The 27,111-nt window shown below is 37.7% G+C and overlaps 1 protein-coding gene across 1 annotated transcript in view; it reads right to left on the minus strand.

Moving 5' to 3' along the window:
* Positions 1-26,258, minus strand: part of MTNR1B (melatonin receptor 1B) — a 38,408-nt gene extending 12,150 nt beyond the window's left edge. The window contains exon 1 of the mRNA XM_001369486.2: positions 25,973-26,258. Coding sequence (XP_001369523.2) covers positions 25,973-26,258 — 286 coding nt within the window. The remainder of the gene's footprint in view (positions 1-25,972) is intronic.
* Between the last annotated feature and the right edge of the window lie 853 nt (positions 26,259-27,111).

Consider the following 27,111-nt stretch of genomic DNA (forward strand, 5'->3'; position numbering starts at 1 on the left):
AGTTAGTATTCACATGAAGACTTAAAAAAAGTTCTTTCAAGGTAAATGTTTATGGGAAATACATGTATAAAAGGAGACTGATCAACCAGCTCAGACCTTGTATGCTTTCATGGGGTTCAGAGACTACTGGGGACCTTGCTTCTAGGTCAGTCCTGTTGATGTGTAATCAAAAGTACCTTGGAGAGACTTTAGAGAATGTATGACTATTCTGTAAAGCTGGTTCCCATCTTCTAAACATATCACTCTTTAATTGACTATAGTTGTAGAACACAAACTAAAATATCTTTAGAAGGTATTCCTCAGCCTTGGGCACTATTTTCACTTGGACCTCTTGCTCTTGGTTTGACTCTCAAGTACATCCCCATTCTCAAATCGTTATCCTAAGATCAATAAAGTCAACAGTGTAGTGGCTAGTGGGCAAGTCCTAGAGCGAAGAAAACTTTGGATCAATTCCTACCTCTGGCACATATATGCATTCACAGGCAAATCATATCACTTCACAATATCTTAGGCAACCTTCAAAAATTATAAATTACAACCAAATTGCCAATCTGTATGAGTTATGGGAGTTTGTACACCAAGAAATGACCACACTAGATATGTTAGAAGCTGAGGGTTCTCCAAAAATAACGTGCAAGGAACTGTGCTCAAGGCACTGAGAATACACTATGAATATGGGCTTAAGTTCTTTGCCTGAATCAGAGGCAGCTAAGTGATATAGTGGAAGACCTGAGTTCAAATGTGACCCCAGAAATGTACTAGCTGTGTGACTGAGCAAGCCAGTATACCTTTACCTTAGTTTCTTCATTTGTAAAGTGGGGGCTATAATAGTACCAACCTTTCAGGGTTATTATGAGGATCAAATGAGATGATAATTGTAAAGTAATTAGCATGGTGCCTGGTAGATAGTAACTGGTACATAAAGGTTAGCTATTATTATTATTATTATTATTATTATTATTAATCTTTTTTCATTTTAGGTAAAGGAAGGTAGAAGCAATAACCTTGTAGCTTTTATAAGGTCAGGAAAGCAAGTTATCTAAGGGTTAGCAGTGGACTTTATGCTGCATTTTAAAGCTAGCCCAGAATTTATGACCAGAGAAAATCCTCCAGGATCAACCTAGCTGGGGAAAGCCAGTAGTTGAGAGGAAGACACATCTAATAGCAATGCCACATTTGGATGTGAACTTGGTGAGACCAATACCATTGTAAAATGGAGATTTGAACCCCAGACTTCAATTCCCAGAAGTCCTTGGTAGTTCCCAGAATTCCCAATAATATCACCCTGAGTCCTCACCTGAGTGCGGGAACACAATTTGTATTTAAACTGACTCTTCACCTATTTCCACCTCTCCCTGCTTCTGCTTCTAAGCCACACGAGTCTCTCAAGATGTATGTAGTAAGTGAAATTGAATGGGCTTTTCAGCACTCCTAGACACGTGCTTTTCTTATTTTGTATTTTCTTTATTTCTTAATCTTTAATAAACCTCATAAAAATACAATACTTTTGGCAAAGAACTGAATTTTAACTGTTACACCATGTAAAATTTTTTCTCCAAGTCAATTTCCTCCAGTGACTAAGGTGAGAGTATGCCCCTAAGATGATAGGGGGGAAATATTTCTTTCTGTTCTTGTGTCTTCAAAGGAAATATCCCTTTGTAAAAGTTAACATGTTAATTGATTAAATGGAACTGAGACATCAGTCATAGTTACCAATGGAGGGAATATATCTAGTGGGGACTCAAACTGATAGCACTAGAGAAAGAGATATTCCCAACCATAGGTGTGTTGGAGTCAATAAAACAAAATGTTAAAAACAATTTAAATTTCTTCAAGCACTTTAAGAGCAACTAGTTATATAAAATTCAGTCTTCCCTTACCATTAAAACAGGATGCCTGAGAACCTCAAATAAGAAATATTTCATTAACAGAATTATATTTAATATAGAACTTTAATTCTAACCATCCATCTCTATATGTACCTATATCTAAACAAAATCTACCTCAATCTAAATACTTCCATTTCATCCTCCCACTCTCAATCCTAGTCCAATGCACATTTCTCTGGGCAAGTAATCCAGTAAGAACATAAATGCTTATTGGTTGACCAGGTGTTCATCTTAAATAAAGAGAGAACTGACAAGTAGTAACACAACAAGGGTCTCTAATCAGCTCGGGAGAACTGTAGTTGGAGTGACCACCCAGCTGGAGGTGAAGGAGGACTCACCCTAAGGTGGTAGTAGGGCTGTAAATTTCAACTGGAAGGGGGGATTAGAAGGGTGTGACAATGGGGAGGAGAGACTAAACTTAGATGAGACCAAAGGCTCTAGATGTGATTATAAGTTTCCAGAAATATCTGTTCTGACCATGAAGTCATTGAGGTCAAGGGAGCCCCTTCTAATAACTGCTTGTAACATAGGGAGCTGGAAACTATTATTCCAGCCCACTAGTATATTAAATTCCCCATTTCCTTTACGTTCTCTACTCTGAGATTGTGCGATAAAGAACACTGACTTTGGAATCAGAATACTCTCAATGGAATTCTGGATCTGCCATTTTTAAATTAGCTATGTGGCTTTTGTCAGTTCCCTTAATCCTTAAGAGCCTCAATTTATTCATGTCTAAAGTTGGAGAGGGAAGGAATGAAATACTGGCACTACCCCTCTCATATACATTGTGAAGATGAAACAAGATAATGTGTGTAAAAAGAGCATCCAGTGAATCTGATTATCAGAGAACAGAGTCAAAATCTAATTCTACCACTTATTCTGTTTGACCTTGGGGAAGTAATTTAATCTTTCTGGACCCCAGGCTTTTCCTTTTTAAACCCTTATTTTCCAGCTTAGAATCAATATTATATGTTGATGCCAAGGCAGAATAGCAATAAGGTTTAGGCAATAAGGATTAAGTGACTTGTCCAGGGTCACATAGCTAGGAAGTATCTGAGGCCAGATTTTAATTCAGTACCTCTCCCATCCCTAGGCCTGGCTCTCAGTCTATAGGGTCCCAGTCTTTTAAATGAAGGGGTTGGACTAAATAACTACTAAGGGCAGACACAGCTCTAAATCTAGAATTCTACTTATCTTGTGATTATCATCATCACTGTGTCTATCATTTAGTAAACAATATAATATGAAAAACCTTGAAAGACTTAAGAACTCTGATTATCCCAATGACCATTGGTTGGTCATTGGACCACTGAACCAATGGTCTAATTAGACCAATGAAGAAGAATGTTTCCCACCCCCTGACAGAAAGGCAATGAACTAAATATACGAAGCATAAGACATACACTTTTACACATGACCAATTTGGGAATCATATTTCCTGATGCCTTTTTGTTTCAAAGGTTTTGCTTTCTGGGTTTTTTGGGGGGCGGGTGAAAGGAAGAGAAAAATAAATGCTTTATAAATTGAAATAATAAAATTTAATTTTCATTTTAAGAATTAAAATTTTAAATTATTGCAAAATTTAAAAATAAAAGCTTCTTGATGGATTAATCATTAGTATAACAAATATATAATCATAAAGGCAACATGGAGAGTAGATAGAGCACTGGATTTGGAATCAGTTTAAATCTGACCTCAAATGTTTATTAACTGTGTGACCTTGTCCAAGGTCATTTAGCCTCTGACAATGTCATTTAATTCATCTATAAAACTGGCATAATAATAGCACCTTTCTCATAGGATATTTTCAAGGATCATTTAAGACAATAATTAAAGTGTTTCACAATGTTAAAATATATAAATTTTAGTTGTTGCTACTCTATCTAGGAACAGAATGAATGTTTTCTCTTGTAATTTTCCCTTAACAAAATTTATATCCATGATCTTCTTGGTGATGTATTTTTATATAGTTTTCACATAGCCCAGAAATAATTTCTAGAAACCACAACTTCTGTTAACAGCATTAGTTTTTAAAGAACTAGACTATATTTTATGCAAAAAGTCTACTGTAACATTAGTGTTCAGTGGATCATCATGTATCACAAAGAACCTTAGAGATCATCTCATCCCAACCTTCCCCTTTATATATGAGAAAACTTAGGTCCAAAGAGTATAAATGTCTTACCCAAGGTCATGTAGGTCATAAGTAGGAAAGTCAGAAATTAAATTCAGCTTCTTTCAAACAGAGTCATTTCCATGAATATAAGAACGCTGGGCTCAATAAGAAAGTTATTGATTTGCATCCAGGTCTTGAGCAAATCTTGATGACCCAAGTTAGCCAATCCTCACTTCTAGATTTGCTGTCAACTGTTTTCCCTTCTTCCTTTGTTGCCTGAGTAAACCTGAAGTTTTAACAAATTTAGCATCATCTCTGGGACACTTCCTTATATCTTCCATTTTTCTGATTTTTTTTCATATCTTTGATAAGCAGCAAAAAAGTACATTAGAGCATCCACTATTTTCTGAATGAATATATTTCATCATTAAGTCTAAACAGTGAGCGAGATGTCTGAGGATAAAGGCAAGAAACATCAAAGTCTCTATAACCTTTGTCTACCATAAGAAGAATTAAAGAGGATTACAAGCTTTTCTGATTATCCAGCTAAAGACATAATTACAGGATTTAAAATTAGTTAATTTCTGCTCAGAGGGAACATAATGTATTCACAGTTGAAGTGAGAAGCTGGAAAGCTTAGAGAATATTAGGGAGTGAAGTCCAAGGCTAAAGGATTTGAACTCCAACAGTTAAACAAATGGCTACCATGGTTTGGAAAGGCCATGGCATCTGGCCCTCTGGAAATGTGAAATAAAATTTCAGTAATTATGATGAAGGATAAATAAAACGTAGAAGTTTGACCACTTTTGAGCAAAGAGCAATGTAATGGTCCCTTACCTCCACATGGGCTCCATCTAAGTCACTTTGTGAAATTTATATCAGATAAAAAGTTAGGGGTACCATACAATAGAATAGAGCCCCCAGTTAGAAATATTCCTAATTTTTAAAATTCATTTATATTGTATTTTCCCAATTATATAGAAAATTGCTGCGGGGTGGTCAGCCTCTCACAAGAGATAGGGTCTTGGAGGTGGGACAGCATCAGTAGAATGATGAACGGGACACAGCTTTTGTATTCAACCCGCAGCACAGGTTTCACAGGAAAAGCTGCTCCACCTTGGCTGAGGCTTGGCTTTATTTTATACCCTCATGGTCACACATATACTTGGCACACAATTTCATTCTCAACATACATGTTTCCATAGATCCTAACAAAAGATGCAAAACCTAAGGAGGTAGTCAACAAAACATTGTTGCTAAGTGTAGGGTCAGAGGTTAGAATCAACATGACCTAGATTTAGGTTGGGGAATTCTGAGCACAGATTTGCTAGAAGTTGTATGCTTAGAAAAAAAGGGTACTATTTAAGTGGGTACATAAGAATCATTAGGTTTAATTCTATAATTATAATCTTTTGGTGATATTCTGAGGGGATTAAAATGGGACATAAGTATTACTCCTACAAGCACTTTGCTCTCATCTATTTTTCCTGGGGATAAGAATAATAAACATAGCAATGCCAATAATAAGGGGATGTTAATAAGGAAAGTCACTCAGGAGTTTCAGTGGATGTTTCCATCCTTCCTAGGAACCACTTTGTGATCTCTTGGTTTTCAGGAGTGACCATGTCAAAACATCATGGCTTGATGGCCCCCAGCATCTCCCTCTTTTCTGTTTTTCAAATGAAGTGACTTCAATTCAATTTGAACTTGATGTAGGTTAGAACCTAGGTATTGGATGATAGCTTGTGCAGTGTGGACTCCTTGAACATTGGTTGCAGTGGAAGTTGCTAGGGATGCAATGACAGAGATGAATGCAGTAAAACCCAAAATAGGGAATGCAATGGAATGCTTAAAGTGGCTTAAGCTATGGGGGATTAATTGTAGGGCATAAATACCTGGATCATCATACCAGTCAGTAGTCATATTAACAGGAAGCATAAGGGGTGGTTGTTTGACAACAAATACAGTGTCAGCAGGAATGGAGGGATTAAGACAATTGGTTAAAATATATCCTAAACAAGAAATTGAAAAGTCATGGGGAATAACATATGCATCTGTAGGACCCCCGAGGAAGTCAGGATCATTGGTGTAAAGTTAAAGGTAGTAGTACAAGCAAGAGGTGAAAATCCTTGCTTATGCTTGGGCTACAAGAATCTTAATTTGTCCCCAAGTTGGTAGAGCATTCTTAGTTGTTGTCTTAACAGTCTCTCTGTATCTGCATTCTTTTCATCGCCATCCTGCTGGGATGCATCATGCAGCTTGTTGTTGGGATGGGAATCATGGTGAGGACATGTCCTAAAGGTCCTAAACTTTAACTTTAAAATTTATATTATATAGCCCTAGTAAATAGCTAATTAATACTTGTGACATTTAATTGTAGGCCAATCAGAATCTCAGAATAGGTAACAGGAGAAAGGAGGGATGTGATGAGACAGGTTTACTGAGGAAAAAATAAAATAAAATATTTAATAGTATTTTAAAATCATAGGATTTTTGTTTTCAAGATTATATGTGGATTTCTATACATGAAGGTGTATAATGGGATCCTTGTTCCAATAATTAATGAAATTATTTGTAATAAAAAAAAACCTGCTTCTACTTGCCAGCTTGTGTCTGTTTACTTAACTCTAGCTGTGAGAAGAAAGAAAGGATTGAGAGTGAGGGCTCAGCTTGAATCATCAAGTTTGTTTCCTAGCAATTCTAAACAATTTCCGTTGAGGAGTTAATATATACTTAACTTTTTCAAAATGTAATCCTAAATTTATATCATGGATATATTATGGTTCACACAGAAGCATTTACAGGAAAGACTGACATGTTGATGTAAAAAAGGAAATTTCCTCAAAATTTTATTCTAACCACCTGAACCACAAATCTTTCAATTCTGATATATTCACATTATCATCCTAAACAATTAATCCAATTATTCATAAATCATTGCATTACTAATTTAGTTTAACTCTAACATTAATTGTAGTGACTAAAGGGGAAATGTTCTTTAGCCTGAATTTCTTTAAAATTCTGAATTTATAGTTTGGACTCTGCAGTTTTAACCAAAAAAACGTTTTCCTGTCTGTTTCTAGAAAAGCTCATATTTTTACTTAATAGTAGTATATAGAAATAATAGTATTTGGGCATACTCAAACTCTTGAAATTCCTGTTAATCTTTAACCTTAGTTGTATATCTTATTAACAGATCAAAATTTATTCCAACTGTCAACTAACATCTCAAGTCTTTCAAATTATATCTCTAAAGTTTAGATAAGGTAACTGAGAACCTTTACCTATTTAAAATGTTTTTTTGCTGTATTAGTCCCTTAATATAAGTGTTAGGTAATTGCAAGCACTTTGATCTCCTTCCTGTACCTAAGGAAGGGGTTAAATTGCTTTTGAACATGTTCCAGAGGTTTTTTTCTCCCTCAGTGGTTGGCTGCACCTGGCTATAATTACAGGAAAGTATATTTTGCTGAGGGAAAAAAAAAATTATTCCTTTTGAGGGAGGCAAGAGGAGGGATTTGCCTAGTTCAGCTGGGAGCTGCCCAGCCTCGGAAGCTGCCCAGCCTTGGCAGAACTATTAAAAATGCCAAGACCCCCAGCTGCGCTGATAAAAATGTAAGGGCTGAGAAGACCCAGTAACATAATTGCCAAGGTTCCAAGAATAATATGTAACAGATAAGGGCTGAAGGGAGCCATACATGCCGGCAACAATGGTGTGTGTGTGGGGGGGGAGCCTACATGCTGAAAGATACTTAAGACCCAATATGCCCTCTCTGGCAAGAGAAGCCACAAGGTAGAAAGATAGAGGAAGGATAGAAGTTTTGGATACCGCGAGGGGTGTGGCGGAGCCAAGTTAGAGATATGAGATGGCAGAAATGAGTCAGAAACCAGGCCATATTGATTATAATGGAGCCACAGCAGAACCCTGATCAGTGGACTTCTCAGAAAGACTAATTCCCGTCCAACGATCCAAATTTAACACCACACACAGGTTGGAGACATGATAGAAAAAAGAAAGTGCTTGGCCAAAGGCCAGGTCCCAGGTGAGAGAGATAGAGAAGGAAAGGAATTAAAGATGGAGCTTGGCCTCTGGCAAACACAGACATCAGTGAGAGCTAAGATCCAAGAGAGGGTGGAGATTGCTGTGGCTCTGCTTTTAATGTCTTTGATATGCAAATATACACAATACATAGGGATGATTATCATTGGTTAATGACAAGGTATAGGTGTGGTTTATCTTAGCCAGGTGAACACAAAGAAACCTGTTTTCCCACTTAACCTGGGGGAAGCTGGTGTCAAGGGTCAGAGGCTTTCCTAGCCATGTGCAAGACTCAACATGCTCTCTTCTAAGCCACTCTATACATACTAACTGTTTCCCTTGTCCCTAGATAGGGGTGGACTGCTACATCCAGCCTTAAGGAGGGAACTCGGAACTCTTTTGGCAGGGTTTCCACTGGTTTGCATCATTAAAATAAATGGCCTTTTTGCCTGATTCCATTGTCTACGGGTCTTCCTTGGTGATGGGTGAAATCCTGAACCTTAACATTTGGGGGCTCATCCCTCCCCCACCTCGGAACCCCCTGGACAGAAGGGCCAAAGGCACTGCCTTGGACCAGACCTTCAGGTGAGCCAAGTGGATGGTGAGAGTGTGTGTGTGGTGTAGAGGAAGCGTTTGAGATCTGTCTGTGGGGTGGGGAAGGAATATGGTCCAGGGCACATCCTGAAATCAGAACTTTCAGGTGGTTAGAGTCCCCTGAGATTAGAACTTTCAGGTGTTTAGAATACCCTGATATTATAACTTTCAGGTGGTTAGAGGCCCAAGTACAAGGTTCTGAGTCCTTGTCAGGTTGTAAGAGCCCTGAGCATGGAGCTCCATGTCTTCATATTGTTGGAATTGCTCTCAACTAGCTTAAAGGGAAAGGGGTTAAAGTCCCCCTTTGGGAAGATATTGCATCCTTAAGAGAGACTGGGTGATGCCCCACAACCTCTAGGTGATTTTTATGGCCCTAGGTGGCTCGAATACCACTAGGTGAATTTTTTGACACACTGAGGTTTTTTTTTTTTTTCTGGCTTCAAGGGAAGGATCGGGCAGCTTGCCACTAACAAGGAGCCCCTGGTATCAGGTTTCTTCACTCATTAAAGCCAAGCTGCTCTGAGCAGTTGTTAACTCTTTCCTTGCAACTTCTTGGTCTCAACAATAGAAAATCAGCCTGCTTGTCAAACAGCTTGCTTTAAGGTTTTACGGTCCTTACAAGTTTCATATCCATGCTGGAAAATATGCCAAGAAATGAGATCTTGAGATAAGCTCCTAGGATCAGGGCAGTTTACATGTCTGTGTCTCTGTCTTCTGGCTTTTGCTGTTTGTCTCCTGTGTCTTTCTATATTTGGATGCAGGTATGTGAATGTGTGAGAGAGGGTGTCCTATAGGGTTGAGTCTTTGTTGTGGCTGGATTAAACTGAGAAAAGGGGGGAGTTACAAGCTTGAACTTTCCACTGTAAAAACCTGTTCAATGATTTTTTCCTCTTTCTTCCTTTGGATGGGCCCCCAAAGGAGCAAAAAAGAGGAAAATTCAGAACAGAAAAAAAGGAGATTTTCACTCCATAATTAGAGGCTACTTTTCATTTAAGATTAATGGTTTGATGTATGCAACTTGGGTAGGATTGCTAATGATTTTGATATGGTACAAATGTAATGTATTGTGATAACTATTTGTCAGTTAAATGTGAAATGTTAACCAGATTTTATTGAGCACAACAAAACTCATGGTTAGAAGTTTATTTTCTAAGATCCTGCTATGCAAAATGGTTTCAGTGAATTTGAGAATTGTCTAAGTGTGATTGATAGCAAGCCTGATGCAGAGAGAAACGTTTATTCTGTATGGACAGAAATTGTACTGGCTACTTTATAGATGTAAAAGTCATTCAAAAAAAGTTATGTTATTGAAAAGAACTTATTCTAGAATTTGAACTTGGGAATCCTTCAAATCAGATTTATTTTAATGTATGTGCTGTCAGAACTAGCAGCAAGAAATTATATGACACACAAGAAATTTTTTTAAAGTGGTTAATCTGTGCATGGATGAGATAAGTGCTAAGAATTGATATTTTACAAACGAGGAAATTTTTAAATGATGTCCTTGATCAAGGTTATATGAATTGTTTTTAAATGTGCAAAATGCATAGGAAGGAATTTGTAATCTAGAGATGAACATGTATGTATTCAGATGCCAAATGCTGGAAATTAGTAATGCTGAATAAATGCTAAAAATGTATCCATTTATATTATAAAGGGAATTAAGTTTTCCAACTAAATAGGTTAAGGGTATATGATATACAACTGGTATGCCTTTAACAAGACAAATTTAACCAGCCCTGTAATCGAGAGGGCTTATCATGAGGATTAAATACAGTCTAGCTTCAGATGTATCAGAGAGGTCAGGCTGGAATGCCAGGTAACATGTAGCTAACTAGGAAAAGTGATTAAGTACATGTGAAAGGAAGTAACTTCATATTTTATAACCTATCTATATAAGTTAACAATTGAATTTTGGGGTGTCTGAATTCATTTTATGAAGTGCTCCATTTCAATGAGAGTAATGAATAGAGATACTAGTTGATACTATGAATTCTAGTGTGAAATAGATACAATAAATTATAAATTGGAATTTAATCAAGTATGTAGAAATATTTTGAGCTAAAAGAAAACTAAATTGGAGGATCTATTCTACCTTAGACAGAAGTTTGAGAAAAGTACAGGTAAATGCTTTGCACTTCAGTTTGGTTACACTGAAACACTGCTAAAGGACTTAATCAGAGTTATTTGGAAGTGTAGAATTCAAACTGAGATCCACTAAGAGTACATTAATATGAAGGGGATTTGATAACATTCAAACTTTACATTATAGTAATCTCACTGCTTGAAGAAGGATGGGTAAAGGTTGCAAAGTAACAAAATCTAAATCACGGCCAACAGCCTTAGGATAAATTTGCTCAGAAACTATTAACCCCTTCCTTGCACACAGGAAGGAGAAAGAAGTACTTATAAAATTGTTCCATGTTGATACTTATGAACTGAAATAAGGACTTCAAAGAATTAACAACCACTGTGTGATAGAACTTAAAGATGAGTATATTTCAATTGTAGAAATGGAGGTTTTCAGGTGCTCAAGCAAACAAATATTGCCAGCCCTGTCTGACCAAGAAGCATGTTTGCAGCTGTGGAATCTTACTACAAACATTCCAGGTCCAGAATGATAAAATGAGTTGAGTGATATATAATTGATAAAGTTACCACATACGAGTTCTGGGGATTGTTGGTTGATATTTTGATTACATTTTGATCTATATAAGGATATATATGGCAAACAATAGCCAAAGAGTGGGTAGGGTGTTAAAAATGGCATATATGTGAAAGTGCTTGCTCAGAAATTTATGATTGTTATGCGAGTTGCTGCCAAAATGTGTGTTAAAGTATTGTTTGAATGAAAACAAAAGCTCATTGTAAACCTGACCTTTGTAAACCATATATTTTGTTAACTCAGTTTACCAATTTGTACTATGAACTGATATTTATAATGGATGAGCACTATGCTACGGATAGGGTTTCAATGATGTACTCTTAAATCAGAATTCTTTTGGGTTACCGATTAGCAATTGAAGTGATACCAGGGGGATAGTTGTTTGACTTATGATGGTAAAAGCATGTTAGAGAAAGTGGGGAGGTATGTTGGGTGAGAATTCGGGAGAAAAAGGGACTTTGATCTAAAGTCCATAAAACTTTAGTATGGGGGTTTGTAAAGGAAGAATGGAAGGTGTGTTCTGCCTTTTAAGCAGAGGGTTTTGAAGGAACAAAGAGGGAGAGAGAAGGTGAAAGAAAACAGATGAATGTTCTGCTCTCACAATTGGCTCTTTAACTTAGGGATAATATATAAAGTAATGTATGTGGAAAAATCACACATGATTCTTTAATTTCTCTGGACAGTTACCCTGAAGTGATTCCTGTATGGCCTTAGTCTTTCAAATGGCCTAGGTCCAGGAGATGACACAACTCTGATTTATATTACTATGGAACTACTTAATTCAGCACTCATGTTATTTCAGGTTTTGTGACTGAAGCGTGATGTGTAAATTATTGACAAAATACATGAAAAAAATTGAGTGATCAGCCTTGTAGGGATACCAAAGGCTTGTTTGGGGGTATGGAGATTTGTTTCTGGACCACTGATAAGCAGAATTTCTCTCAGCTGAAATGGGTGCAACCTGCCCTTTAAGGAAAAAGAAGGCTTCTGGGATCCAGTGACAAGTACCCTAAGGAGAAAAAAAGTCCTAGGATGATTATAGAGAAGGCAGCCCAAGGCTCACTTTTGACTGAATTTTCCTGACCATCTAGGCTGCTAATCCTCAAGGTGAAACAACAATGGCAATGATAGCCTTGCTTGGTGTGTCTTTTGTGACTTGGAGATATTTTCCCTTTCTGGGCCTTCTTCCTTCGTGACAATTCCCATGATCAGCACATAATGCAAATTGTGATATTAAAGTTTCCATTTCCTCAAACAACCCTAATAATTAGGAATTCTCAAATTGTTAGGAACATGCTTTGAGAAATAGGAAATATTTGAGAAATATTCCTAGATGGCTTGTATTTGTGGCCTTAATTTACCACAGTTGAAGTTTGGTTCTTGAGCTTGGAAATATAGCTCACAGCTTTCTTGAATTTACCCAGCCTCTGGGGTAAGGAAATATATCTGTAAGATATTGTTACTCCAGTGTTTATAGATGTTATAGTTAATGTGTATTTTGCAATGGGATATTCCTTAACAGAAACATCACATACCAACTCTGCAAACAACTCAGGAATCCTATTTTTTCCTAAAGGGATCTATTCCTGTCAGATGATTTCTGAAGATGAAGTCTGTTGGTTAAGATACCCAAATGCAACTGTGATGCCAATTACTGTGTACTCATATTCTGTTCCTATCTGCTATTCTAGTATTTGCACTTCTATCTTGGGGGCTGACTCTCCCCCTTGTGACCTGTCTGCCCATTGGGGAAGTGGTAGCTGGACACCCTTCAGATCTCCAAGCAGTTCTCCACTGACCTGGGACCCTGGAATTCACTGGGGGCATGCCCCTAAAGACATTGTGTCTGCAGCCTTTCCCTCCCCCTCTTCTCCCCCCCTCTCCTAAACATAGGCAGGGACAGCTATACACCCATTCTCAGCACTGAAGAGACTACAGAAGATTGGACTTTCGTCCTTTTTCCCTTAGATACTTGGAGAGAGGAGGGGATAGGATGGCAGGAAGCACTGAACCAGGTGGGGCCTGAGATTCTGGCCCTCTGGGAGGCTGTATGGTTCCCCTATGGATGGCTGGGCCTGCTAGATGGCAGGACTCACCAGAAGAAGTGGGGAGACAGCAAGTAAAAGGAAAACATGACCCACTCGCTTCAATTACTTCACTTTATCCCCCACCTCTTGGTTTCCCCCTCCCTTGTCTGGCTCCTCTCTATTCTCCAGGGCGGAACCCCCCCTACAGCTCCCCTACCTAACAACCCCCGCCCCACAAGCCCAACACTTCCGACCACCTTTTCAATTCTTCTCCCTGACTCATGTCCCTTATGGGGCCCCTTTTAATCTTAACCCTACTCTTAACATTCGGCCCCTGCATTTTCAACCTCCTTGTTCAGTTCATGAAAGACCGGCTGGATGCCATCCAGGTGTTGGCCCTCCAACATCAGTACCAGCCCCTAGCAAGCCCCAGGCTGAGAATTATGAGCTGCCTCAGTGGGCAGGCTTTCCCTCTGCCCCCTAAGAGAAAAAGAAGTTGGAAATGAGGGAGGAAAGAGCAGGGATTTGCCTAGTTCAGCTGGGAGCTGCCCAGCTTCGGAAGCTGTCCAACCTTGGCAGAACTATAAAAAATGCCAAGACCCCCAGCTGCACTGATAAAAATGTAAGGGCTGAGAAGACCCAGTAACATAATTGCCAAGGTTCCAAGAATAATATGTAACAGATAAGGGCTGAAGGGAGCCAACATGCTGAAAGCTACTTAAGACCCAGCCTTAAGGAGGGAACTCGGAACTCTTTTGGCAGGGTTTCCACTGGTTTGAATCAGTAAAATAAATGGCCTTTTTGCCTGATTGCATTGTCTACAGGTCTTTCTTGGTGGTGGATGAAATTCCGGACCTTAACACTTTCTTTTCAATTTAACACTTCAGTTACATGTTTTTAAAACCTTGATACTAAATCACTCCCAATACATTAATTAGAAACTTCACAACTTCAAAATTGACTTTGATTAAAGTTCCTTAACAATGTTTCCTTAATATTTAATAACCTAATAATGAATCTTGATTTCTGGATTGGTCAAAGTTCCCTTGCCAATTGCACTATACACAATTTGCACAATACAAATTCATATATATTTTGTGTACACCCATTGTGATATAACAAATTATATTTGAATAGATATAAATCTTATTCACAGCACATATTTTCCCAATCAAGTATAACATATTTTACCAAATTCTTAATACCTATGTAAATTTACATAACCAAATTTAAACTTCTAAAATCCCAATGCTAACATGTCCTTTAAAAATAGCAACATCTCATTTAAAATCCAAAATTTAAATCTTAGAAAAAGCTCTCCACAATACTCTATAACTTGTCTGACTGAATAAGCATTCAGTATGATTTTTTGTCTTTGAAAAGGGAAACTTCTCTTGTGGTGTCAAGCCAGCTATTACATTCAAATAATTCTGAAACTTACTGTCTAGTGATAATAAACAACTCTCTGGTTATAGACATTGTGAAAATTAAATTTAGTTAACATATCATCTTTAACTGCTACATAATTATCACCATAAAGTTATACTATATCAAAGTACATTTCAGATTAGCAATTTTCCAAAGTTACATACATAGATCTAGAATATTAAATCTAGGAGAATAGCCAAATTATGGGATAAAGTTTCCCTTTGTTCAAAATCAATCCTTTCTTTGGGGGGGGGGGTCCTTCTCAAGATAAGAGGAAGATTTATGAAATAGTCTGTCAAATTTAGAGGCCAGGATTGATTTTATTGGAGGACTTTGAAGCATTTTTTGTGAATGTCCAATTAGGAAAATTTTGAGACAAGACCTGTAACTCAGGCACACATAGACACATAAACAAACATTAAACAGACTGAGGGAAACAGGCTTTTAAAAATTAAGGTGTTTACTCAAGATCTTGAGGAAGAAAAAAAGGAGAAAGAAGAAATGAAAAAATCCATCTTGTGTTTTCCAAGGTACTGTCTCTTTAAAGCTGTGAGAAGTGAAGAGAAACTTTTGGCTCCAGGAGCCTTACGCATAAACATTTGAAGAAGCATGTGACAAGGGATTGGAAGAGGGGCTACTCTCTGCTAGAATGGAGGAACTGGGGGTTGTAAAGGTAGAAGAGGAGGGGGATCCTCTTTTTTTAGGTGAAAGAAAATACTTAGGAGTTGGTGGAAATCTAACCCAAAGGGTAAAACCCCAATCGGGACTGTTGTACCTAGCTGCCTTGCCTTCTAACACAGCCTCCTCTCCAGGGGGAAGTCTCTCCTCATCAGGATCAGGATTTGACACTGAAATCTTAAGACTTCAGCTTTAGAATTCTGTTTGGACAATTAAGGTGTCTTTTTAATTGCATACAGGCTAGAAAAGATCTGCACAAGATGGGTTGTCCCTTCATCAGGGAACCACAGAAACTGCTATTTACTTACTTTTACTCCCCTCTTCTGGGGGCCATGCTTAATTATCTAAGAGAAAAGCTTTCTTTCCTTTGATCCCCTATATTCCATAATGTCATTTTTTAACTTATAAGTTCTGATTTGCCCACCCTCCTCCTTATATGTATTCACTTACAGGGGGTCTGGAGCACTCTGGGTGGCATCCTAACCATATGAATTTGAAGAGAGCTTTATATACTTATTTTGGGGGAGGGAGGCTTACCCATCCAAGAGTCCCTGGTCCTGGGCTCCAGAATGTTTGGGTTTAGTTCACAACTCCACCAACACACAGTATATTAATGTCCCTTTTTTCCTTCGTACCCCCTTTAACATTTATAATGTTCATATAAACCAATATGCTAGAAAATTCCTAATACTTAAGAGATCTCTCTCTCTGACCTAATTTAAATTTACATTGATATCTAACCAACCCCTGGCCTCTTTATGTTTGAGGCAAAAATTAGGATTCATGAAATGTTTAAGTAAAAAAAAAAGGAAACACTGAGTATATTGCAGTTTCTGTTACTGGTTAGAACTAGAGAAGTAAAGTTGGATAGAGAGCTATGTGTAGAGGGGAACTTCCCTTAGTCCTTTAAAAGGTAGATATAATCTGATGGCCTCAGAGAGGGTTTTCCTTCCACAGCTCAGCTTGTTTAATGCAATTTCCTTTGCTTTCAGATTCTTTATTTATTCTGTTGCCCCCATGCTACTGATTGTTTGCAGCTCAATTTAAGTACTTATCAGGGTTGAAAACATTGGTTCCATTGCTACTATATTGCTCAACTCTTTTAGTCTCTAGTTTATATGCTTTGTGTGTTCCTTTAAGAACTCTTAGGCTTCACTCAAGACCACCTTCCAGTTTAAAGATCATAGTCAAAATCACTTTCTGGGAGAAGAGGGAACTTTGTCTTTTTGAATTACAAATCACAGGCTACCAATCCACTCTCAACTCCAGCCATGCTACTATGAATAAGTCAACAATGTTGACTAGTGGGCAAGTTAAGTGACTTTTAAGATTCTGAGGAATTTCCCCTTTTTGAAGCTGTAAGTGGTGCTAAAGAGCAAGAAAACCCAAGACTTTAAGACGTAAAGTCACACAGCCGTCTCCTTTCTTCCAATCAACTCTCAAACAGCAGGGCATTTATATTCTCAAATCAGATAGGCTTCCTAATAGTAACTTCATACCCTGTCGCTAATCAATAGGGCTCAACTAGGATCACCTTGGAAAAAACACTTATTGCCTCTTCTCTGGCTTCTGTTTTCTGTCTTTCCATGTTGATTTCTTGGGTTCTAATCCTCTAGTTTCTAATTTAGCATCTCATGTTTCTCTTTAGGGCCTCTTTATATGTAATAACCCACATCTATCCCAAGTTGAAAAAATCTAAACCATACTTCTGTCAAATAGAACATAAACAAGTATTATTCAATAGTCCCATAGTCCCCAAATAGGTCTTTGCAGTTTACAACTGGAAAACTCTGCATCAAAGTCCAAGAAAGGGTCACATATAAAATAACTGCTGGGAAACACCACACTGTGACTGTCTTTATTATCAGTAAGTACTTTTGTTTCTGAGGAGTTGCATCTTCTCAGATCTCAGAATTATCTGTTATTCCTAAACATTCTTTGTTTCTTACCAAAAAAAAAAATTCTTTTTCCTCTTTCAGCATATAAAATGATCACATAAAATAAAGGTAGAACCACACATCAATATTTTCAAAATAAATACAAAGTAATTTGAAAGAAAAAGCATCACTAAGTAGGAAGATAAGGAAAGGCCTCACTCAAAAGGCAGCTTTTCAATTGAGCCTTGAAGGAAACTAGGGATTCTGAGAGATTATAGTAAGGAGGCAGTAAATTCTAGGAAATGGGAATAATAAATACAAAGACAGAGAGAGAGGAGATGGAACTTTTTATCATAAACTAAGAAAGACAGGTTGGAGAGTGATGAGAATAAATAATAGTACATGTGAAGGGGAATAATATGTAATAAGACTGAAAATGTAGGATAGAGCCAGATTGAGACTTTAAATCCCAGAGGAGAAAAAATATGTAATATAAGTATGTATGATCTATATTTTTGTGCATATATGTACTCAAATACAAATGCACATTATATATATACAAATGCATATACTATAATATAGACATATTTCTCAAAGTAATAGGGAACTATTTGAGTTTAATTAATAAGGGAGTCATAATATAGCCATACCTACATTTTAGGAAAATTTGTTCGATGGGGACTTTCTTTTTTTCTTCTTCCAGTGAAGAGAGGATAGGAAAGGCAAAGGGAAATAGGAATAAAATAGCAAAGAAGTGAAGAGGAAGAAAAGCAAGTCATTAGGAAGAGAAGGGTGGAAAAGCAAAGGAATGCCAGAAAAGCAGAATGGCTTTAAAATCTATAAGTTGATCTTAAATGCTTTAAAAGAAAAGCAAGCTACACAAAACGGAAACCTGGAGTTTTATGTATGATTCATTTTTTTCCCTGTTCTACTATGTGTAAGGAAATGCCCATTCTATATGCTGCTTATTAAGTTTTGAAAATTAAAAATCCTATGGGCTATGAGCAAGGTAAGACTTGAAAAACCAGATTGCCAAAATTAGGTTTAATATCCAATGTGATGTGGTTTTATAATGAAGAATTAAAAACTCTATCTTCCTCTCCTGCCTTCCTCCCAAGAAAGAAAATCATTTTGGTGGTTTTGGAGGCAGATTGGAACATGGAAGGACATCAGAGAGGGAGATTATTTGGGATCAGTCCAGGCAAGAAATATTGGGTATCTGATGGATGTAAGAGATGTTAGAGAAGTAGAAAGTTATAGAAGTAGAAAGAGTAGATTTTGGTAACTGGAGAGGTGAAAGTAAGTAGTCACGGATAACGAGTTTATGAACTTGGTAGGTTGGAAGGCTAGTGGTATCAAAAGAAATAGGAAAGTTTGGAAAGAATTGAGTTGGTTGGAAAAACCAAGGCATATGAATGTAAATGGATATTGTATAGTAATAACTTATAAATGCAAAGAATTCAGAGAAATGTTAGATTTGTAGCAAATGATACAGAATGAAATAAGCAGAACTAAGAACATATATAAGTACAATAATATAAAGGAAATATTACTAAAAGGAAGTTAAGGGGCAGCTAGGTGACTTAGTGGATATAGTACCAGGCCAGGTCATGAGGTCTTGGGTTCAAATTTGACCTTGGACACTTCCTAGCTGTGTGACCCTGGGCAAATCATTTAATCCCAATTGCTAAGCTCTTACTGCTTTCCTGCCTTAGAAATGATACTTGTATTGATTATAAAACAGAAGGTAAGGTTATTTCTTTTTAAAGGAAGCTAAGCTGAAAAACCTGAAAAATTAATGAGTGAAATGATATATATATATTTATATATGCATATATAAAAAGATCATTAACAAAACTTTTAAAAAGAAAATATCCAAGAGAACAGATAATGAAACACATCTTTAATTTCATGGCAGAAAGGTGGGCGGATTCCAGGGGAAAATATTTCATGCAATGTCAGATATAGACATGGTATCAGGTGGTTTCTACTTAGTTGTCTTTCTTTGTCATGTGCAAAAGTGCCCCTTCTCCCCAAAATGTCTGTGATATGAAGGCAAAAATCATGAATATTTTTGCATTTTTTTAAATAAAAAATCTGTCCAATTTACCCCTGACTGTTCAGCAGTAGACATAAATATTGGGGAAATGGGTAGTAAGGGACCCATCCAGTGAAAGGAATTGAGACAATGATAAATGATGGGTAAAACTTTCAGAGTGAGAATGAACTTAAAATGAGGGGACTGTGTCCAAGAGGGGCATGACAGACGAAACATGGAACCACTCCAGTAGCCCCCAAGGCTCATATGAGCCTCAGAGGCTGAAATAATGAATAGACTAGTCAATAATAAATAGCTGGAGACTGAAAATGATAAAGGACTGAGTAAATGGTGGACAATGTTGGGGGCAAGCCTCCACCTTTTCCCTTCCTTTTTCAATGGGGTTTTCTGAAGGCAAGTCCTGCCTCTAATCCATATTGGCTTGTATAACCCTGCATAAGGCATTAACTTCTCACTACCTCAGGCTAAAATTGCAAGATTATCATTCACAGAGCAAAATTTGATCTGCATTGGTAAAGGGAGTTACCTGTTTGGGAGTTCCATGTACCAATGAAATCATACTTCTAATTCCTCCACTTCCAATAAATAAATAAAATAAAAAATAAACCTTCCTTAGGGACATCATTTACTTATTGATTCTGTTCCTATTCCACCTGTGCCTGGGCTCTGCTTTGAGACAGTCATTGCCTGCAGTTCTAAACATGCTAGTTCTGCCTGTCTCCTCACTTTTGGTGTTGCCTTGCCTTCATATCTCTAGGCAGCTAGCTGGTGACTTGGATAGAGGGGTGGATCTGGAGTCAGGAGGACTTTAGTTCAAAATCAGTTTCAAACACTAACTTTGTATCCAGGGAAAGTCATTTAGTCTCTTCTGCCTCAATTTCCTCAACTGTAAAATGGGAGATAAGTATTGTTGTGAAGATCAAATAAGAAGAAAATATATGAAATGCTTAGCGCAGTTCTCGGTACCTAGTAGGTATTTTGGAAATGTTTCTTTCGTTCTATTTCTTTGCTATCATGGGCCCTGTACCTAGCATGAATCAAAATTTTGGACACATAGCATATAATCAATAAATATTTACTGACATTTTTTTAAAAATCAAGACTGGATGTTAGTAGTGTGGAGAATTCCAACATGGAAACTCTCTCTATGGATGGAGCTCAGTATGCATGAAAACAATGACATAACCTATATCAGACTATCACCTTGAGGCGATAGGGAGGAGAGAGGGACAGAGAATCTGAATAGCAAAATGCCAGAAAATAATTGTCAAAATTGTTTTTACAAGTAATTGGAAAAAAAGAAAAGCAAGTTAAAAAAGAAATTTGCCTTGCAGAAATCATAGTCATATAAAAAAGCCTTTAGTGGTGATTAGTACAAATTTTCTTTTCCCCATTTTACATATGGGAAATTGAAGCATGGAAGGAGTGAAGGAATTTACCCAAGTTCTCATTGCTGGTGAGCATCAGAACTACTATTCAGCCTCAGGTCTCTTGTATGCAAGTTGAACACTCTTTCCAGTGTCCCATGGTGTCATTAACCATTACTATCACATTCTAACATTAAGGACAATACAATAGCCAAAATTCAGCCAGAGAGACAGCATGGTATAATTCACAGAAGATTAGCCTCAATGTCAAGAAGATCTAGGATTAAGTCATGTTTCTTCACTGAACCTCAATCACAACTCTACAACTAATGTAGAAAGATTTTTTCCCCAAAGTCTGTGTTTGACTATGCCACTCTCATATTCAAATAAAGTGCAAGGTCTCCTTTTTCCAGTAAGATCTATTATAAACTTCTCAGTTTGAAATTTGACACCACAGGATCAAAGTTCTAGAACTAGAAGGGATTTAAAGTCCTTTGCCACCTGGTTCCAATCTACCTTTCTAGTCATACATATTATTCCTCCTCTTATATTCCAGTCTAGCCAAATTAGACCTTCTGCTATTCCTCAAATCCATCCCTGTGCCTTCACACTGACTGTCTCCCATGCCTATAATGTACTCTTTACCTCTGCCTCTTAGAATCACTTTTCTTCTAAAACTCATCCCACCTTGTAAGTGAAGCCTTTTCTGATCTCTTCCAGGAGCTAACATGCTCCCCACCCTTCCACCCTAATTGGCCCCTTCAAAACCCTGCATCTCTTGTTAGTATTTTACATATTATATGCATCTGTTGTCTTCTCCCATAAAATGTAAATTCCTTGAGGCTTAGTGTTTGTCTTTGTTTTCCAATGCTTACATAGTTCCTGGCACATAGTAGGCATTAGATAAATGAAAATTGATTAATTGAAATAAGTTATAGAGGAATTGCTGATCTGCAATAGTGGGAGGAATTTCCATAAAAGGAGTTCCTTACATTGATATTCGTAGCTGTGCTCTTTGTGGTGGCAAAAAATTGGAAAATGAGGAGACGCCCTTCAATTGGGGAATGGCTAAACAAATTGTGGTATATGTTGGTGATGGAATACTATTGTGCTAAAAGGAATAATAAAGTAGAGGAATTCCATGGAGTCTGGAACAACCTCCAGGAAGTGATGCAGAGTTAGAGGAGCAGAAGCAGGAGGACAATGTTGTACACAGAGGTACAATCTAATGTAATCCACTTCTCTACTAGCAGCAATGCAATGATCCAGGACAATTCTGAGGGACTTACCAGAAAGAACACTATCCACATTCAGAGGAAGAACTGTGGGAGTAGAATCACAGAAGAAAAACTGCTTGATCACATGGGTTGATGGAGACATGATTGGGGATATACACTCTAAATGTTCACCCTCGTGCAAATATCAATAATATAGAAATGGATCTTGATCAATGACACATGTAAAACCCAGAGGAATTGGGCATTGGCTACAGGAGGGGGTTTGGGAAGGTCAGGGAAAGAACATAAATCTTGTAACTATGGAAAAATATTCTAAATTAAATAAAAATTTCCACAAAAATAAGTCTGAACCCTGTGCAAGGGAATTGAAGAGATTAGGAGAATAAGTGGTTAATTGTAAGAATTGAGTGAACTATATTGACTCCATCTTGTAACTTAATTCTGGAGCTAGTTTAGTTCCCTTTCTATTTAATTATGGGCCTAGTCCAAATTCTATCTTGTGAAAAAAGTTTATTCAATTGTGGAAACAGGTAGAAAAACCTTTTTGAATTGTTTGAAACTTGCCTTTTGTGACTGGGGAACTGGACTACTTGTATCTGTTGTCTAAACACCCTTAAATGAAGACCTACATTATGCCAACCAGAAATGAAATCAGATCTTATTAATGTAAGTTCTTATAATTGTACATCTCAAGCAACCCATATGTCTAATCTGAAACCGGGCCCCTACCAGTTATTGTTTCCATGTTCCTTTGTGTACAGATACTGGAAGAGTGGAATAGCTTTTTTCCTGAATTCAGGGAATTGCATTCATTCCCCCTCCCCCTCCCAACTTGCAATGTCCTTGATCTTTCATCTAATTAGAAATCAGATTACTTAGTGTTGTACTGTTTCCTTTTAATTAATTGGTCTTGTTTGATAGACTTTTATACATTAAAAACAATCTCCCTATCTTCAGAATCTAGCCCTAAACTGAGGAAGGGGCTTGGTTCCCATTTGTTGGGCAATTGGTATGCATTATTTAATAAATTGATATGCTCAGAATGAGACTTTGTTTTCTCAGTCATTTCATCTTTTGCTGGGAACATCCCAAATGCTACCTCTTCTGTTGAGAGATTGGTTTTCATAGTACTGATGTATAGTGATCTTTATTTTAGAAAATGGTTTATTGGTACCTCCATCTTCTTATGGTACTGTGTACCTTAGTTATTAATAATGAATGTGCTGTCATTCTCAAATTCTCTAATTAAATTCTTTCTTCTTAAAGTTGCTAGATTATGGGGCAGAATGTAATGGAAAAGTTATCGGTTCAAAATAAATGGCTCAGGCTTTTTTCTCTTAATATGAACATGAAAGTAGAAGAGGAGATGAATAGGAGCAGGGAAACATGGGCGCCGAGTGTTCAAAGAGCCAGGAGTAAAGTTTGTTTGTTTTGGTATCTCTTAAGAATTTTCATTATGAAGCAGCAGCTCCAGGGGAATCATTTTGTAAAAAGTCAATACCAAGTGATTTTCATGAATACCACCATTTAGACACAATGGTCAACTTTGGATAGAGTATATCACAAGATCAGGGGTAGCCACCAGCATTTCAGAAATAAATACAGCTTAGGGTAGAGAGCTATTGTTCTGGTGCTGAAGTGTAGCAGATGCAAGAGGGGGAAGGGAATTAGAATAAATGAGGTGACAACAATTTAATTGCATTTATATAATCCATCATACCAAACACTGTTGTAGTTCAGACATTTCACTCATGTCCAATTCTTCATGACCCCATTCGGAGTTTTCTTGGCAAAAGGTACTGACGTGATTTGCCTTTTCCTTCTCCAGCTCATTTTATAGATAACAAACTGAGACCAACAGGTTAAGTGTCTTGCCCAGGGTCCTACAGCCTAAACCTGGATTTGAGTTCAGGTCTTCCTGATTCCAGGCCTGGCACTCTAGCCACTGCACCACCTAGCTGCCCTTTATCATATACTAGAAGTACCAAAAATGCAAGGAGCCTAGAAGAATCTGAGAGGGTGTGAAGCAAAGAAAGGTAGTAGTAGACAGAGCCTCAAAGGTAGGGTCAGAAAAGTCTTCCTAAATTCAAATCTCCCTCAAATACTTCCTAGTAATGTGACTCTGGACAAATCATATATAAGCATTTAGAAATAGGGACAGAGGCATAATGAAAAGAATGCTAGAATTGAAATGAGAAAACTTGGGTTCCAAACCAGGATCTATTAAGCACAAACTGCATGACTTTAAAGTAAGTCATTTTACTTCTCTAAACCTCAGTATCTTCATCTGCAAAATGGGAGTAATAATACCTGCACTAGCTACCTTACCAGGCTATTGGGGGGGAATGACTTTAAATTTTACAAAGTGTTCTATAAACGTAACTTATTTATGTAAAATCCTTTTTGAGACTTAATGTCTTGCTCTTAGTTTATAACTTTAAAGCTTTTTAAAAATACTTGTGTCTATACTAGATTTAAGTGAAGTATGTTTCCATTTTATTCAAAGTACCATAATAATTGCTAAAAGGAAATGATATTAAAAAAAAGTTTCAGTAGGATTATAACTATTTTAAAGTCATTTGGGTAATAATCAATTCTGTATATAACAAGAGATTTTTCTTAAGAGCTCTAATTAAGAATACTTTCTAGATATAGTGACTGGGAATTACTATGTACTTAAATAAATGCTTGTTGACTGATTATGTGGATATGTACATATGTAAGAGCTTATGATCAACTCTCCTGATGGTTCTTCTAATATGAAAATCTTGGGTCCAACTAGTCAAAGAAAAGAGCATTTACTTTTAAAATGGTCTTCCTTATGGGATGGATCTCTTGAACAACATTTCTAAACTGTATAAGCTGCTTGCTGTGGTTGCTGGGCTTTTTCCATTTTAATAATTCTTTTATGTTCAAGTTGCTCCCTGAGGAAGGCTGCAAAGATATTTCAGCTCTCTTGACAGTGTGTTGCAAATGGAAAAATTCATAGTCAGAGGTTCAAATTCCATATATCCCTCTTACCACCCATGCGACTTTGAAGCAAGGTACCTAACTCTTCTCAGTCTCAGTTTACTAAATTATTATTACAATGAAGGTGGACTACATGATCTCCCAATTTAAATCTAAAGATGCTAAGGATATGACTTAAGTGAGCTTAAAGGCTAATCATGGTAGTTGACCAGGTTTTCCCCCCCTTTTCAATTTTCTTCCTTATCCTGTTCATGGAAAATCTGAAAGTCTAGAACATGAGAAATGGAACAATTTAAGGAATGTAGACTCATGAATATGTAGAATTATTCTTTTGTCTTTAAATATTTCCAGTAATCCTCTAATCCCCCAGAGACAGTTTATATGTTGCAGATATGTTTATGCAATGTCTGTGACTAACAAAGTTAGTAGTACTAGGTCAACTGGCAATCAAAAGACACAGAGCACACAAAGCACAAGTGAATATCTCAGAAACTGGTTAGCAGATAGAGCTCCCTGAAACTGCATTAAGTGGGACTCAGTACCTCTTCAAAAGCTCACCCTGAGGGCAGCAGCCTCAGAAAGTTAGCAGGCAAAACTTTTCAACTCAGTTGATGGAGAAAGGCAAATCAATATAAAGGGCTGTACTTCCTACGCCTTAGGGACTAAACCAGAGCAAAATCCTGAGCCCAATTTTTAGGTTCAGTTAAACTTGGGTAAAACAAAAGCAAGGTCTGGGAAAAAAAAAACAAACTGGTGTAGGGCAGCTAGGTGGCTCAAGGAATTGACAACCAGGCCCAGAGACAGGAGATTCTGGGTTAAAATCTGTCTCAGACACTTCCTAGATGTATGACCTTAGGTAAATCACATAATCCCTACTGTCTAGCCCTCACTGCTCTTCTGCCTTGAAACCAATACACGGTATTGATTCTAAGAAGGAAGGTTAAGGGGGAAAAAAGTGTGGTGAGGGGACATTTGTAGGTGGAATGAGGAAGAATGAGGTGTCAAAGGCCCCTCCCACTACCCCTTACCTGTATTCCGGAGCTTGCGGTTCCTTAACACTGACAAGATCACCAGTGAGTTGCCCAGGATGTCTACAGCTGTGGTGATGATTAGCACGCTGGACAGCGTCCCAGCTACCCAAAAGGGCCGGGAGTCTTCAGCTGACTGTGTCCCATCCCCAGACTCCTTCTCCCAGTCTAAAGAGCTGCCGGGTCCATCCAACTCACAGCAATTGTGGAAAGAGCTATTCTCCAACATTCGGACCTCTGCTTCCCGAGTCCACTGCTGTCCTGGCTCCTGCCTCCAGCGAAGCATGGACCACACAAGAACAGTAGCAGGTGATTGGACACACGCCTAGGAACCGAGACTCCGACCACTTTCTACTCACCCCACCTCCCTAGCCCTGACTGTAGCTTTAGTTTTGTCCCTGACTCTGGTTCTTTTGACTCTCGACCGAATCACCCACCTTGCTACTCTGTCTGGCCCCCTCCTGGCTTCAGGAGGGTTTATAATGAGCTTCACCCTCCCCACGCACTCTCACTCCCACTTAGCTAAGCACTACTGGCCTTCCCTGGCTCACTGGGGGCGGGGAGAAGAAGAGGATGCAGGAGGGACTTGAAAGAAGAAAATTAAGGATTGGAAAGGAGCAAGGAGAGATAACGACTGGGTGGGTGACATCGCCAAATCGTTCTTATCTCACGGAGTTCATGCTGCAGACAGTAGCTTCTGTGGCTACGGTCAGGAGCTCCAGAGACCAAGTACATCACATCGAGTATAAGGCATTCTGATCAGAGCAAGGAGAGAGGAAAATCAAAGTTGGGAGTTCAGGGAGGGAAGGAAAAAAATGAGCATTTATTAGGTGCTAGGCTTTATGCAGCGATAACTAAATAAAAAGATTCCAGCCAGGCAAGGATAATTAAATAAAAAGAAAGTAATGAACAATTTAAATTAAAATTTAAGACTAAAAATTAAAATATATTAAAGCGTATGATAGATACATGGTTAGTATAAACTCCTCTTCCCTCATAGTTACCAAAGTAAGGAACTAAGAATATTCTTTTCTCTTCAGACCCTTCAGGATTATTTGTGAGGTCTTTTCCCTATCAAGGCTAACCTTCATGTTCATTTTAACCTCATTTTACTTGTGTTGTTTGCTCAACTGTATTCT

This window comes from Monodelphis domestica, chromosome 4 (genome assembly GCF_027887165.1).
Source record: "Monodelphis domestica isolate mMonDom1 chromosome 4, mMonDom1.pri, whole genome shotgun sequence".
In the NCBI taxonomy this organism is placed as follows: Eukaryota; Metazoa; Chordata; class Mammalia; order Didelphimorphia; family Didelphidae; genus Monodelphis; species Monodelphis domestica.